A 17216-nucleotide genomic window follows, 5' to 3' on the forward strand; every position below is an offset into this window, starting at 1 on the left:
CATGTGCAGTGGCATCTGTTCAGATAAATAGTAAACAAACTGAAGATGTGAGTAAATGATCTGTAAAATGTCTCTTTCAGTCATTTTCCAACCTGTTAGAACTGGAAGTGAAAGTGTTGGCCTGCAGTTGATAATTACAGCTACATCAGTCGATAAAACCGTTTTCAACACAACTTCTAAATGCTCTTTGTGGTCTCATCTGTTATGTGTATCTAGCTCTAACTGAGCTCGGAAAATGTCCCAAGATCTGGTGTGCGTCTTCATGCTTCTTGACTGTTTCGGTATCTGCTATGGTGGGAAAGAATTATTTTGTCATGCATGGGCATCGGATGAAACATATCTGGCAAGTTGGTTTTCAATGAGTTAAAAATAAACAATTTCATTCCATTATTTGACCTTTTTCTTTTTTTGTGTGAAAATTTTAAAGTGTGCATGTCATTTGCAAACATTTGTAATCTCTATGCCTGAGAAAAAACATGTTCAGTGAGAAAAAAATGTAGGATCATAGTTGATTTTATCCATAGGAAATCAGTAGATCATAAATGTTGTAGATACACTATTGTTCAAAAATTTGTTAGACTCTTCTGCTCACCAAGGCTGCATTTATTTGATCTAAAAATTGCAAAAATAAAATAAAATAATAAAAACAGAAATATTGTGAAATATTATTACAATTTAAAATAACTGTTTTCTATTGTAATATATTTTAAAATGTAATTTATTCCTGTGATGCAAAGCCAACTTTTTAGCATTATTACTCCAGTCTTCAGTGTCACGTGATCCTTTAGAAATCATTCGAATATGCTGATTTGCAAGAAACATTTCTTAATATTATCATATTGCATATTTTTGTAGAAAAGATTTTATTTTTCAGGATGAATAAACTTCAAAAGAACAGCATTTATTTGAAATAAAAATCTTTTGTAACATAAATGTATTATCTGTCACTTTGAACAATTTAATGCTTCCATACTGAATAAAAATATTAACTTAATTCAACGAATATTTGTACAGATTTTTGTATTTTTATTTGCTAACATTTTTACTTCTGTAGTCTGTATTTCTGATGGGATGTTCAGTTAGGAAAAAAAATGTTGAAAAATGCACCAAGGCTGCATTTATTTGACAAAAAATTTAGTAAAAACAGTAATGTTGTGAAATATTATTACAATATATATATGAATATATTTTAAAACATAATTTATTCCTGTGATTCAAAGCTGAATTTTCAGCATCATTACTCCAGTCTTCAGTGTCACAGGATCCTTCAGAAATTATTCTAATATGCTGATTTGCTGCTTTGCAGTTGTGCTGCTTGTGTGTGACTCTCATATCCAGGTGTGCGTTTATACAGTTTCAGTTTTTTAGTTCATCCTCTTTATGTTTCTGTGCATATCTTCATAGCACATTCGGATTAAAACTGTAGGATTATTAAATATTCTGTTTGCTCTTATGTCTCTGTAGAAACTCTCTTGAACTTGTAAGAATAGGCGTATGTTCTTGCTCCAGGGAGAAAAGAGTATGGGTAATATATGCTGAGTGTGTAGGCATCTCAACACCTCAAAGGAGTAGGAGGGATGAACAGGAGGAGAAAGAGAGAGAGAGAGAATATGTATGAGTTCGTGGAAAGGCTATTTAAGGGCAGTCCTTGTAATTCACAGTGCTCAGTCTGAAGTCTCTCATATTAAAGAGGTGTAGTGCTTTTATCCTCTCTGTCTCTCCTTCTCGCACACTTCAGCCCAGAGGCTCGGCGGGCGGGTGGACGGACGGGTGTGTGGAATACATCACGGACGCTCTCAGATCTTCCAGCACGTGGAGAGACGGAGACAGACGGAAGCTGGAGGTCTGGAACACTGGACATCCTCACCTCGTCGCTGTCATTTGATTTGCGTCATCTGCACCTGATTTGCTCGGCTGCAAGGAGGCACTGGAAGCTCCATTCATCACCACAGGTATCTTTATCCACTTCCTCTGATTTCTAATTTCACTCGTTTTTTCTTCTTATGAATGCAGTGCTTTTTTTGGACTTTGCATTCACTCTGCTGTTGACCCATAGGAGAATTTCTATTGCTTAGAGATTTCTCTTTCGTTGCTCAGGAGGTTGAGTTCTTAATTATGCTACTTTTGGTATCAACTTTATCTCAGATGTTTCTACTAAAATTTCACTGTTTTCATGAAATAAATTTTGAGTTTGCAGACTTTGATTTCTTGGCAGGTCTGAGCACAGTCTGAGACATTAAGATCTCCTCTGAAACTGCAGGAGATGCATGTGAAATGAATAGGTTATATGTCTGAGGAGGCTCCTTTGGCTCTCCGTTTAATTTCATTGCTGTCTCAGAGAAACAATTGAGGCATTGAAGAGATTTCATTTCTTCTCAAAAGTTCAGTTGAAGTGATTCACTCAACTTCTTGGTTATTTTAAGTATCAGCCTTGTCTCAGACGTTTCTCCTAAAAATTCTCATGAAAATGAGTCCACTGTTATCATGCTGCTCATATATACATTAGATAAACTCTCTTTTGATTGCAGACTTTGATTTCTTGGCAGGTCTGAGACATTAAGATCTTTCCTGAAACTACAGAACACATGCAAGATTAATGGGCTCTTTTTTTCTCTGGAGAAGCAGGACACTCCATTTGCTCTCCATTTAATCTCAGTTCTGTCTAGGAGAATCAAATGAGACATTAAAGACATCTCATTTATATATGTCTTGGAAGCTTATTGAAAAATTATTTCACTGAAGTTGTTTATTCACAGCTGAGGAGGATTCGGTTCTTGATTATTTAAAATATCAACTTTGACTCAAACGTTTCTCCTAGAAATTCTCATAAAATTTACTCAACTGTTGTCATTCTATTCATATTGAGATAAACTGACTTTTGATTGCAGACTTTGATTTCTTGGCAAGTCTTTTCTGACTACTGGAGACACATGTGAGATTAATGGGTTCTTTTTCTCAGGAGACTTCTTTTGCTCTTCATGCAGAGAAACAACTGAATCATTGAAGAGATCTCATTTTTATTTTCTTTCCAATGTAGTGGAACCCAGAAGAAAATGTTCTTTCTCAGAGGTTCTGTTGAGGAGATTCAATTGAGTTCTCAATTGTTTGAAGTATCAACTTTGTCTCAAATGTTTATCATAATGAGTTGAGATAACCATATTGACTTTTGATTGCAGACTTGCAAACTTCTTGACAAGTCTGACGCCTTAAGATCTCTTCTGATACTATAGGAGAAGCAGCAGACTCAATTTGTTCTCCATTTAATCCCATTGCTGTCTTGGAGAAACAATTTAGACATTAAAGAGGTATCATTCTTTTTGGAACCCAGAAGAAAAATGTATTTCTCAGAGTTCTGTTATTTGAAGTATCAACTTTGTTTCAAAAATTTCTTATAAAACTTATAAGAAATGATAAAAAGAATTTACAACCCGAATTCCGGAAATGTTGAGATGTTTTTAAAATTTGAATAAAATTAAAACTAAAAGAATTTCAAATCACATGAGCCAATATTTTATCCACAATATAACACAGATAACATAACAAATGCTTAAACTGAGAAATTTTACAATTTTATGCACAAAATGAGCTCATTTCAAATTTGATGCCTGCTACAGGTCTCATAATAGTTGGGCATGTTTACCGTGGTGTAACATCTCCTCTTCTTTTCAAAACAGTTTGAAGACGTCTGGGCATCGAGGTTATGAGTTTCTCGAGTTTTGGTGTTGGAATTTGGTCCCATTCTTGCCTAAAATAGTTTTCCAGCTGCTAAAGAGATCGTGGTCGTCTTTGACGTAATTTTTGTTTAATGATGCGCCAAATGTTCTCTATAGGTGAAAGATCTAGACTGCAGGCAGGCCAATTCAGCACCCGGACTCTACTACTACAAAACCATGCTGTTGTAATAGCTGCAGTATGTGGTTTTGTATTGTCCTGCTGAAATACACGTCGCCTGGAGGGGAGCATATGTTGCTCTTAAACCTTTATATACCTTTCAGCATTCATAGTGCCTTCCAAAACATGCAAGCTGCCCATACCGTATGCACCCCCATACCATCAGAGATGCTGGCTTTTGAACTGAACGCTGATAACACACTGGAAGGTCTCCCTCCTCTTTAGCCCGGTGGACACGGCGTCTGTGATTTCCAACAAGAATGTCAAATTTGGGCTCGTCTGACCATAGAACACTTTTCCACTTTGAAGTCCATTTTAAATGAGCCTTGGCCCACAGGACACGACGGCGCTTCTGGACCATGTTCACATATGACTTCCTTTTTGCATAATAGAGCTTTAGTTGGCATCTGCAGATGGCACGGCGGATTGTGTTTACCGACAGTGGTTTCTGGAAGTATTCCTGGGCCCATTTAGTAATATCAATGACAGAATCAGGCCGATGAGTGATGCAGTGTTGTCTGAGGGCCCAAAGACCACGGGCATCCAATAAAGGTCTTCGGCCTTGACCCTTACGCACAGAGATTTCTACAGTTTCTCTGAATCTTTTGATGATGTTATGCACTGTAGATGATGAGATTTGCAAAGCCTTGGCAATTTGACGTTGAGGAACGTTGTTTTTAAAGTATTCCACAATCTTTTTACGCACTCTTTCACAGATTGAAAGCCCACCTTTACTCCTCTCTAAGACATCCCAAATCATGTTACAGACCTGATGTCAATTAACTTAATTAGTTGCTAGATGTTCTCCCAGCTGAATCTTTTCTAAATTTCTTGCTTTTTCAGCCCTTTGTTGCACCCGTGCCAACTTTTTGAGACAAAAGTGTAAAAATTCTCAGTTTAAACATTTGTTATGTTCTCTATGTTCTACTGTGAATAAAATATTGGCTCATATGATTTGAAAGTCCTTTAGTTTTCATTTTATTCAAATTTAAAAAACGTCCCAACATTTCACGAATTTGGGTTGTAAAATGAGACTGTTATACTGTATATGAATGCGAATAGCATGCATCAATTGATTTTTAGTTGGGAAATGTAATGAGAAATGTTTGAGTTCATATCAAAATTTGTTTAATTATATTTTTGGCAAATCTGAATATATATTGCTGGTCCTATTGAATATTTCAACAATGAATATGTGCTGTATATGTGTACAGTGCACATACAGAGATTAAATGGGTTGTGAAAGTTTCCATGGTCAAGTATATATGATATATCAAGGCATTGTCTTCATGTACATTTGTGTTCATGTGAGAGACTCTGACAGACTGATGAAAGGCAGAAACTAGTGTGGTGTCTTACTTTGATATCACCTGGCAAAAGGCATGTATCCATCTGTCAGTCTGTGCATGTCTATATGACATGAGTGAACATCATGAAAATGACATCGTCCTGTGGAAAGGAGAGAAAGATCTGTGGGAAGCAGCTGCTCTGTGTGTATGTATTTAAGGGAAAGACTCCAGGCATTGTGGTTTCTGAGGTTCAGGTGTATAAACAGACCATTACTATTTAATGTGTGGCTCTTGCTTTAGCAAATCATTATTATTATAGCTCGTACTCACTGATTTTTTTTTCAAACTCTGTGTTAAACTGTAGTGTACAACTCGTCCTGCACTGTTTGTTACAGATATGAGTGATTCTTCAAATTGTGTGGTCTGTTGATGAGAGGTTTGCTTGGTGATTTTTGCCCAACAGACAATAAAATGGGTAGGTGGGGGGCAACATAGAAATTGTTTTAAAGGAATAGTTCACCCAAAAATGAAAAATAGCTGAAAATGTCTCACCCTCAGACCATTCAAGATGTAGATGAGATTGTTTTTTCATGGGAACAGATTCTGAGAAATTTATCATTACATCACTTGCTCACCAATGGATCCTCTGCAGTGAATGGGTGCCGTCAGAATGAGAGTCCAAACAGATGATAAAAAACATCACAATAATCCATAAGTAATCCACACCACTCCAGTCCATCAATTAACATTTTGTGAAGCCAAAAGCATCACTTCTGGCCAAAATATGTGTCCATAATCAATAATAGCGCTTCCTACTGTGAAAAAGTCCATCTCCTCTTGTCCATCACATCAAAATCCACCAACTGTTTTGGCTTGTAAGCAGTGCTTCATCTGTGCATATGTCTCTCCTGATACTTATAGGGTTTTAAAAAGTAGTTGCCTGATTTTGGAAAGAAGCCTTTATCATTGATACAACACATGTTTTTATATGAGGAAAATGTGCAGTATTTTTGGAAAGCGGAAAGTAGAGAATTTTTTGATGACACTCAGTGGCCCCATAAATGACAGTACATGGTGTTTCGACTTCTACCACACTGTTAAACGCAAGTGTGGTCTTTTTGTGGTTTACAAATCATCACTCTGTATGATAATGCAGAATGTATTAGGTATGAATTATTGTAATTCATTTGAATGTTCTGAAGCTCATGCTAAAAACCAGATGGTCTTTTTTTCACCCTGGCAGTTTTATCTGCAGCTTTATGGAAGTGCATCAGGTGAGCACAGTGGGACGTTTGAGGTGAGCGTTTGAGGTTTAAGACCTGAGGAAAGAGTCAAGCCCCCTTCTCCATCCAGCTGAAATGAAAGGGCATAAATTGTCGGAGGTCAGCGGCTGACGGGGGTTTATGATGCCTCTGCTATGTGCGGTTCCTCCTGTGATGGTGTGGAAGGAATGATGGGAACGGAGAGAAAGAGAGAGTAGAAGGTGTCTGGGTCTGTCAGGACAGCTGGAGTGAGACCGGCCCACAGCCTCTGGGCTTCATTTAAGAAAGCGCAAAAGAACATTGTATGAGTGTGAAATGTGAGGGTTATTTTTTTTTTGGTAGACCAATCTGCCATTGATGTGATAATGGCCAATTCAATTATTCCAGATTGTGTTTGAATAGATGGTCCGAGTGTGAAAAATAAAGAGAAATCGTGAAGTTTAGAAAATGAGAATGAATGTGTCATGCAGTATTATATTTTATAGTATTTTACTAATATATTAGACTTATCATTTAGAGGACTATATACAGTGTTGGGTAAGTTACTCTGAAAAGGTAATTAATTAGCTACTAATTACATCTTCTACAGTGTAATTAGATTACTGTACCAATTACTCTCTAAAAAGTATTGCATTACTCATTACTACTTTTCTAAAAACAGAAGAAAAACAAAAACGAAAAAAAAAAAACATTTATTTTACTTAAAATATGTTAACTGGACTAAAATATTTGTTTTCAGCTAGCTGTCAAGGCACAGTTTCTCATTTTAATTTAGTTTAACTTGATGTACTAAAATTAACTAAAATTGAAATAAAAAATAATGAAAAACTACAATATATAGACATTAAAAAACTACTACAATTACAAAAACACACAAAAAATGTCCACTTTTAACTCAAATGAAAATGAAAAAGGAAAATATATATAAAAAAAAAAAAAAATCTAATTATAAATAAAATCTCAGTGATACTGCCAAAGCGAAAATGTGTTAACTTTTGGCAGTATGATTAAGTATCAGTCAAGATAGAAGTGTTAACAATTGTGATTGATGATCTGGTTTATCAGTTATACACTGCATTTTGTTATACAGTATTCTGCACAGTGTGCTCCGAGTGTATACAGCATTTTTTGCGTTACTTTTATCGTACATGCAAAAATGTTGCATACTTTCCACAGTATATATGCTGCATACTGCTAAAACAATGTGAGAAGTACACTATTCTGAACATTTAAGTTGTCAACAAGTCTTTCTATTTGATGCTAGCATAAAAACTAAAGAAATCTAAACTATGTCCATGTGCAACTTTTCATTCAAGTCAAGTACATTCAGGCGTTGCTGAATAAAATGGATGTCAACAGTGATCTGGTCCGAACAGCTGCACTGCAAACCAGTTATACGGTGTGTTCTAGGGTCTGTGTTCCCATGAGTAATCTTTGATATAAGCGCCTACTTCCCATAAATCTCAGGGAGTCTAGACAGAGAGGTCTGAGTCGCATATGGACCCATAGTGCAGATGGCCTGTTGCTGATGGATCATCTTCCTTGCTGTTGCTTCCAGGCTATTTTTTTCTTTTTTTTTTTGTGAGAATCACTCATTCGCTTTGGTAAGCGGCCACTGAAGACGAGAGAATTCATGTCCGGTGTATCCGTTTCACCGTCAAAATTCTCACTTACTTAAGGGAAAGTGTCACGTAGGGGCAGTGCTCTCATGGTATCCTCATCACTGAAAAAGTTCTGGAAGCATTCAGCAGGTCAGTGAAATTGGAGATTTCTGGAGGTTGCCTTAATGAGGAAAGCATTGATTCGCAGGACAATAAAGTATATTTCCATCCAGAATTATTCAGATATAACAGCTTGCAACAATATCACAGTATCAGTTCTATATCAAACTGTATTTTATTATTATTATTATTATTATTATTACATGGCTTTAGATCAACATATAGTAAAATTTTATAGTAATTATACATTTTGGCTAGTATGGTTCATGTCTTAGAACCATCCATCCATCCCTGAAGTCATTATTGAAAACTACTTGTAGAACTAAGGCTAATAAATAAATTAATTGATTAATTAATTAATTAATCGCACACTATTTAGAAACTGATATTATCTCACAAAATATTAAAAAGCCACCAGATGGATGTGGTTGAACAATCCCCTGCTCTAATGATTTAAATAACTTTATACTAGCTATAAGATGTTTTTATTGCAGATATAATAATACCATGATATTAATCATAACAATCCTTTTATGCTTTTTCGATAGAAAGCTTTTATTACCCAGAAAAATACAAAATCTATTTCCCTCAGCAAGGAAAACAGCATATGGCAGTGTGCTCGGTGTAGACATCAATCAAAGTCTTGTAATCGCCCACTGCCAGCGGACTAAACATGTTAGAGTGTTCACATACAGCATACAGTCTGCTCTATACTTCATCTGGAGTGTAGATTGATACTTCCTGCCATAGGGTTACAATGGATAGTTTATATTTAAGCTATACACTTTGTATACTATTGATTTGTATATTTCTTAGGGGTGGAATCTACTGAACGCTTAAAACGTTTGATGGCCGGAGCTCTTCTAGTCTAAACGCGTATGACACACACATGCTCAGAGTCTTTGCTGTGGACCAGGCAAAACAGATGGTGGAAAACAGAGGCCAACATTCCTAGTCCTTGTTTCCAGGTGGGAAAGTTCCCTTTCTGTTGCCAGTACAGGGAAAACTAATAAAGATACAGTAATTCTGGATTATAACTTAAAGAAAGTGCAGATGTGTGTTGCAGGAGGAGGATTTCCCTTTATAATATTCTTAAATACATAGCTTATTTATTCCTCAACATCTTTACAAATTGCTTAGATTAAGTGGCAAGTAGGGGTGGACAATTTTAAGTCTTATATGGAGACTGTAATTAACATGACATAGTTTTGCTCATTTTAATTTATATGGAAGTTATTTCTGCCACATAAGAAAAAAAAAAGTCATGGTTTGGTAAATCATTATGATATAGAAGTCATAAGATACTAAGTATAATTACGAGCTGAAAAGTAAAAATTATGACATAGTAAATCAGTGTTATGAGATGAAAAGTCTAAATTATGACATAAAAAGCCGAAGTTGACAAAATGTCAAAAGTTGAGACACGTTTCATCTCCAATTATGACATGAAAAGTCTAAATTATGAGAGAAAATTCTCTAAATCATGTCTTATTATGAAATAAAAAGTCTAAATTATAATATAAGTCTAATTCATGTTATAAAAATTCTGAAGTACGACAGTCTAAATTATGTCAGTCAAAGTTGAGATACTAAGTTATAATTATGAGATAAAAATCTAAATTATTATAGAAGCTCATAATTACGAGAGAAAAAGTTATAATTATGAAAAGTCTAAATTTATAGATTTACTCTATAGGTACTCATAATTATGAGCAATTAATAAGCAAAGTGAACGCACGTTGTGGACCCACCCCGAGGCACATTTTCTACTAACGCAGTCTTTAAATACCAAAAAAATAATTACGCCATTGACTTTAGACTTTAAACCAGGTTTGAGTTGGTCTATGGCGCAGTCTATTTTCAGTTCAACAATGCGCCTGAACACACCTCTTTTTTAGAGCAGCACGCTCATGGGTGCGCACATGCATTTGCTATTTAAACAGCGTGGCGCAGGACGGCGCCTCGCGCCGCATTGCACCGGGTGTATGATAGGGCCCAGTAAGTCATAATTATGATATGTCATAATTATGACATCAAATTTGACTTCATTCATGGTATTGCAGATCATCTGCAGCTTAACAGATTTCTGTTATGTGGTATATACACATATCCACACCACCAGTCCTAGTCACAAGTAGCAAAGCATATGTGCAGTTAACTGTAGCCAAATTAGCATTAGCAACACAAGGTATTTTCCAGAAACTTTCTCCAGATGTAGGAGGAAAGCCTGTGAAATTCAATCTCAGCTTTATATGTTCACATCCTGATGTTTTAAAAGAACGTGGGAGGAACTGTAATAGATCTACACTGAATTCATACCTTTGTTCCTGAACCTATGGTAGTGACCCAAACACTGGCGTGTATTTCAACTTTATTGTGCGCATGCTGAGAATACGATCTCATAAACTCGTCTGTTAAGGTGAAGATCCTTTTTGCATTAGTCTCGAACGTCATTTTCAACTGAACTTTAAGGGCTGTAGGGTCACAGGGTCGACCCTTGTTAGGGTTTGAAGGAAAGGAGTGGACACTTCAAAGTGTGAGGATGAGGCTAAAGGTCTTGACTGGGAACCCAAAGGTCACAGGTTAGAAGATCCATAAACTGGACGGTTTCCATGTCAGCGTTGTAACCTGATACAAAGCACTTAACATCAGGCTGCTCTAAGCGGAAGAACCATGCAATTATTAGCCTTTTTTTTTTTTTTTTTTTTTAAATCAAGCTAAATACCAAGCAGTTTATCATACAGTTTTAGCAATGCACGAATTCACTAACTTATGATTAATCTCACTGGTTGGTGTCATAGAATATGCAAATAGCAGATTTTTGTAAGCTTTTGTTGTATTTTCTGTTAACAGTGTCTATTTCACGAGGAACCTTCAGTGTCTATAAACTCGTATATTTATTCAGTTTACTCAATTTGAGCAGCTGAGTCCTTAGCCATTTTCAAGAAATGGCTAAAACACATCTCTTCCATATTTATTCAACCCTTTAACTCTAGCACTCTCTATTCTAATTCTATTTGATCTAGTTGTTGACTTGACCCTCTAAAGCCCCATTCACACCAAGAACGGTAACTATACAGATAACTATAAAGATAACAATATTAGTGTCCACACCAGCGAACGATATCATCTGTTTATTCTAAGCGCACACGTCTGCCGCTTTAAATTATCGAGCTTGTTATAGTAGGATGGATTCTGATTGGGTGTCGATGTTTTTATCGCTCATCAGCTCGAAAAAAATCGTTCTGAAAGTGATTCCAACGATATCGCTTCTCTGTGACTTTATCGTTATAGCTGTGGTGTGGTCTAATATTGAGAACGATTTTTAGAACTATATCTTTATCGTTATCTTTATAGTTATCGTCCTTGGTGTGAATGGGCCTTAACACTTGCACACTCGTTTTCTAACTGCTTGTTTTCTTAAAAAAAAAAAAAAAGGCCTCTAACACTAGCCTTCTCTATTCTTTTTCTATTCTATCTACTTGTTAATATATATATTTAAAAAAAACACACACCTTGCTACGTGTAATGCGTTAGGCTAATATGGAAGCAGAATAATGACAATAGTTTTTGAAACATAAAGCATGCTGAATTCCACAAATCGAAAAAAAGATGCATTGCAATTAACAGTGCTTGCATTTTAATGCCTTGTATTTCCAGGGCTTGCATTTTTAGGTCCTGAAATTTAACATAGTTATTTATTTAAGCTGTGAATATTTCAATTCAAAATATTTCACACACATTTTCATAATTAAAAATTCAATAATTCATATTCACCTTCCAGAATTCACTTCCAAAATATTCAATCTGTTTAAAAATACGATGTATAATATTCGACAGGCAAATTTCGGTCATTTTATTTCACTTTCCAAATTCGCTGCCACAAATTCAGTGGTTAAAATTCGGCAGAAAATTCAGCGTTGCACATCCGGGAACCGCAGGAATAGCAGTAGAGCACCGATGCATGATCTCCAGCTGCTGTCAACCGCTCACCAGCAGGTGGCGCAAGCGGCGGTTGATGAAGTCCATATGTGGATCAAGTCATTCATTTACAAAAACATGTGGAAATGCTGATTGTGTGTATGTTTAATTCAACATCTTCAGCATCTTTTTTTCGATTTGTGGAATTCAGCATGCTTTATGTTTCAAAAACTATTGTCATTATTTTGCTTCCATAGCTAACCAAGACTTGTCATAGCACTTGCATATTATTGCTCTTTTGTTGGTTTTGATTGCTTCTATTGTCATCATTTGTAAGTCGCTTTGGATAAAAGCGTCTGCTAAATGACTAAATGTAATTTATATTTATATTTATATTTATTAGAACACCCTAAAAAATGTACTGATGACAGCAACATATTTCTTTTCTGTCTGGTCATGAATACACTTTTAATTGCATTTTAAAGGCTGTCATTGCACTGAGAATGTGATGACTATGCATCTCAAATATCAGATTGCATGCTTTTTATTCAAGCATTTTTATGACGCTGGCAAAGTGTTCGAAGAAAAACCTAAAAAATGTCACATGAAAAAGATTCATAAATGGATAGGTTGAACATTCTCATGCTGTCCACTGAAAGTTCTGTTTTCAATTTACAGTACATAATGTATAATGCTTGCACATGTCTATGTGTATCTCTGTATAATAATAAATAAGAGCAGCAAATCAGCATATTAGAATGATTTCTGAAGGATCATGTGACACTGAAGACTGGAGTAATGATGCTGAAAATTCAGCTTGGCATCGCCTTAATAAATTACACAAACACAATATTCATAACTAAAACAGTTGTGTTAAATTGTAATAACATTCCACAATATTGTTCTTTTTACCAAATTATTTATCAAATAAATGCAGCCCTGGTGAAAATAAGAAACTTCTTAACACTTTAAAAAAAAATCCAATTATTCCAAACTATATTCTGACAATAAATACACATACCTGTGTATATTATCATTTTAAGTCTATGTATAGACTAGTCTTTATTAAATTAACAAAGACTTTAAAAAGAAGGCATGCAACAAAATCATGGACAAGAATTGAATAACACTCCCCTGCTGTTCCATTTTTACTGCACTTTACAACTACTGATGGTGCTCATTTAACCAGCAGCCATATAAATGAGAACCACATGCACAATGCACCTGTAAACAACACAATGTCCACTGTGCAAGCAAGATCCCGTGGATATCTGCTCGGTGTGGTTTGGTCCACTGCCTTGTTAACTATATGCGTGTTGCTTTTGTTACGGTCTGCCTTCAATAAAAATGTTTTACATGCTGTTTTAATCTCAAAGGGAAATGTTTTTCATTTGGATGAATTTCTAGACTGTTAGACCGTTTAGGTTATTAGTCCAGCAACATTCTGGCTGGCTTAATGATTAGAAAGGACAATTTCATGGTGTTAATAATTACTACCTATTGTAGATTCCAACCAGCAGTTTTCAAATCGTCTGTCTTCTGTGAGACAGGTGAGTTTGTCTTTACTATACATGTTAGGCTTCTCTATAGATGCGAGGCACTCAACCGGAGGTGATCCTGTAAGATCGTGAGCGTGTACTGGTCGGCCAATCTGGGTTCGTCCGTTGAAGTTACCTTTTTCAAATAACAGTCGCAGTCCGGACAGTGAGTGACCTTACATGTGCAGGTAAAATCGGATTTTCTCCAGTTGTTGTTAAAAAAACAAGCTAACAAAACTTCATAGCTAGCGTTAGCGCTCAGGGGAATCTTTATGCCTCCACCTAAGCTCCGCCCACAGAAAAACATCACAATGTTTACTAACAGAAAAAGGCTCTATAGCGGAAATCCTTTTGGTATACAGTACTACCATTCAAAAGTTTGTGTCTCTGTAAGACTTTTATTTATCTTAATATTTATTTAAAATAGAATAAACACTGTTCTTTTGAACTATTCATTATTGATCTATTCATAAAAGAATCCTGAAAAAAATTATGAAGCACAACTGTTTTCAACATGCATAATAATCAGAAATGTTTGGGGTTTTTAGCAGCAAATCAGCATATTAGAATGATTTCTGAAAGATCATTGAAGACGATGCTCGGATTTGCATCTCAGGATTAAATTACATTTTAAAATCTATTCAAACTGAATTAAAAAAAAATGTAATAATTCAAAATATTACAGTTTTTACTGTATTTCTCTATGACTTCTATCAAAAATGTAAAAACATTTATGTATAATGCATTATAAAGGTATTCATAATGTACGTTGTAAGCATTAAATCTTTTTATAAATAATTGTACTCAAAGAATTATAACATTTGAAGGTTTATTTGTCATGTCTTTTAATAATTTTATTTATTATAAATTAAATTGACCAGTTTGATATCCATTTTAAAAGACTCCAGAGAAATGACTGACAGGCAGAGAGCCTTTTTGATTGGCTAGTTTCCTAACTGCTCCCTCTTGAGTCTTGTGTGTGTGTGTGTGTGTGTGTGTGTGTGTGTGTGTGTGTGTGTGTGCTGTTTGCATAGTTGTTTCACAGACGCAGGTGTGATTCTGATGACACCTGCAATATTTCACTGATATCTGACAGATGGTATGTGTGCCATTCCAAAACATGTCGCTTACATCACCTATTCTATTCTATTCTATTCTATTCTATTCTATTCTATTCTATTCTATTCTATTCTATTGAATATTCAATATGATCAGCACAGGAATATTCAATATTCTAGCAACAGGAAAGTGGCCATCATTGAAATGAGCAGGTCTTGTCTGGTTACTCTTATTAACATGATTAAAGTCCTTTGACTCCAAGCATCTCATTATAGTCTGCTCAAATTAGGCAAATGAAAATGCAATAAAAAAAAAAAAAACTGGGAAAGTCATTCATAAGCTGATCACAAAGACGACCTGTGACTGTCACTAACCTGTCATTATAGTTTTTAGCTGGTATTTCTCTTGTAGACAATGCAGTGCACGTTTTTCATGCCCCAACTTGTTGCATAAAGCTTATCATTGAACAGCTGGGAGAAAATAAATGGCTTTTGCATTCGGTTTCCTCCACGTTTGGAAGTGCCGCTCACGCACGTGGCAGAGACAGGAAGTCCCTGTGGCCGTGGTGGTGTAGGTGGTGATATCTCTTTTGAATCGCTCTGAGGTCCTGCAGTCGACTTTTTCTCTCCAGCATCGCACACGCTCAGACATCTGAGACATGTGGAGGCAGCGTGGACATCCAGAACCAGCTTCAGATGAGCGTTCCCACGCTGCGGAGGAGACCGAGACTCTGGCCCCCATCCACCATCCACAAATTACACAGCTCCATGTCCAGATATGAAGTCATCCCAGATCAAGTGTGCAGACGGGAAAGGCAGATTTTATTAATATGCTCAAAGACAAAAACGGACTATATTTTTAGGAATCTGGCAGAGTGTCTTGGAGAAATAAAAAAAATATTTTATGATTCAACAATAAGGATATTGATAGTGATGAGCGATGGTCCCCATAGTCCTGGAAGATGTAGTGGCAATAAATTTAGTTCAATAACTGGTGTAGATTTTAATCTGGCATATGTTCAGTTCGTGCATTTTATATATTAGCTATCAATATTTTTTAACAGGCAAGTCACTCTGCCCTTCACATAATGCTTAATCAGTTTGTTGAAAAACCATCCAATGGCTTTCAAGCCCTTAAAAAAGGTATTTATTTATTTACTTACATTTTTATCTTTAGTTTGACAGCTGTGCTCAATCCGCTATCAGTTTTAAGCCATTTAAAGATGGCTGCAGTTAAACACTGCATTGTCATTTAATGCTTTTTACTATAAAAAAAATCTCGTTTTTTGCTCGTTTTAATTTCTGCGAAACTTTCTTTTTACACATTTAATGTAATGCATTCAAATCAAGGTTATAGTTAACAAAAACTATTAAAAAAAATACATGCTTGAAATAAATTAAACCTTAAATAAAATAAAATATACTTATACGTATTTCTTTATTTAGTTTAACTTGATGTACTTAAATTACTAAAACTAAAACATTAAATATTATTATAGAAAATACAAATTTTACTGAGATTAAAATAAAAACAGAAATCAAAAATAAAAACATTCAAAATATCAATAATTACTACAATTGTTTCTAAAATGATGGTGCTTTGAATGGGTTTCCCAGAAATGTTTTTGCATTTTCTATTTATTCTTGCAATTACAGTGACATTTTTCTTTCTTTCTTTTTTTATTATATGTTTTGTGTGTTTGCTTTTTCAGAGACAGCAGCACTTTGTCCAGACTCACCAGGCAGGCCTTCTTGCCAAGACAAGCATCCATTAGTGCAGAAACATGGGTTCAGGAGGTCTGACATTCAGCTGTTTGGTTTTGGCAACCCTGATGACTCTAAATCATGCTGGCCTGGTAAAGAGGATGATCAGACACCGACGGGAAGCTCTGACGATTCCCGGCATACACAACGTAACCCTTCCAACCTCTTCCCAACCGGTCGTTTTTAACCACGTCTACAACATCAAAGTTCCCAGTAGTTCTTTATGCTTGGTGGATCTGGACTCTCCCGCCGGTTCAGATCTTGAACAGAAGGATGCGCCATCTGGCTCAGAAGTAACAGATCACGCACTGGACAGCAGTAATCAGATCGTCTTCACCCACCGCATCAACATCCCCAAGCAGGCATGCGGCTGTACGGAGGGACTGCCGGACCTGAAGGAGCTCCTGAATCGGCTGGAGATGTTGGAGGGCGAGGTGTCGACGCTCAGAGAGCAATGCGCCACAGAAACCACCTGCTGCAGCGCTCAGGCCACAGGTAAGTGTTTGCTTTCCACACACTTTGAGATTCACATCTTTATTGAGGGTGTGAGATTTCACAGTGTTACAGGCAGTCAAATTTTAAAGGTCTTTCAATGTTAAAATAATTCAAGTTTAATATGCAGAGACAAAGAAATGCTTATGTTGATTTCTTCACAAAGTGTATACACCATTAAAACAATTATCTTTTTGCGCATAAAGCCCAATCAATGGCATAAGTTTAAGGAGGGGCTGACCAGTGTGAGAGGTGGTGAAGTGTTTCGAAAAACCTGTCA

At 35.9% G+C, this 17216-nt stretch overlaps 1 protein-coding gene across 5 annotated transcripts in view; it reads left to right on the forward strand.

The window, feature by feature from the left end:
- Positions 1 to 1760: 1760 nt before the first annotated feature.
- tnca (tenascin Ca) overlaps positions 1761 to 17216 on the forward strand; it is a 63796-nt gene continuing 48340 nt past the window's right edge. For 2 of the 5 annotated variants that reach the window (XM_058775881.1, XM_058775880.1), the window contains exons 1-2: positions 1764 to 1952; positions 16393 to 16939. In XM_058775881.1, the coding sequence (XP_058631864.1) occupies positions 16465 to 16939 (475 nt within the window). In that variant the 5' untranslated portion in view covers positions 1764 to 1952; positions 16393 to 16464. Of the gene's footprint in view, positions 1953 to 13727; positions 13811 to 14656; positions 14722 to 16392; positions 16940 to 17216 lie in introns of those variants that run through there. The other 3 variants (XM_058775878.1, XM_058775877.1, XM_058775882.1) reach the window with 3 other exon arrangements.

Source organism: Onychostoma macrolepis, chromosome 05, assembly GCF_012432095.1.
Source record: "Onychostoma macrolepis isolate SWU-2019 chromosome 05, ASM1243209v1, whole genome shotgun sequence".
NCBI lineage: Eukaryota > Metazoa > Chordata > Actinopteri > Cypriniformes > Cyprinidae > Onychostoma > Onychostoma macrolepis.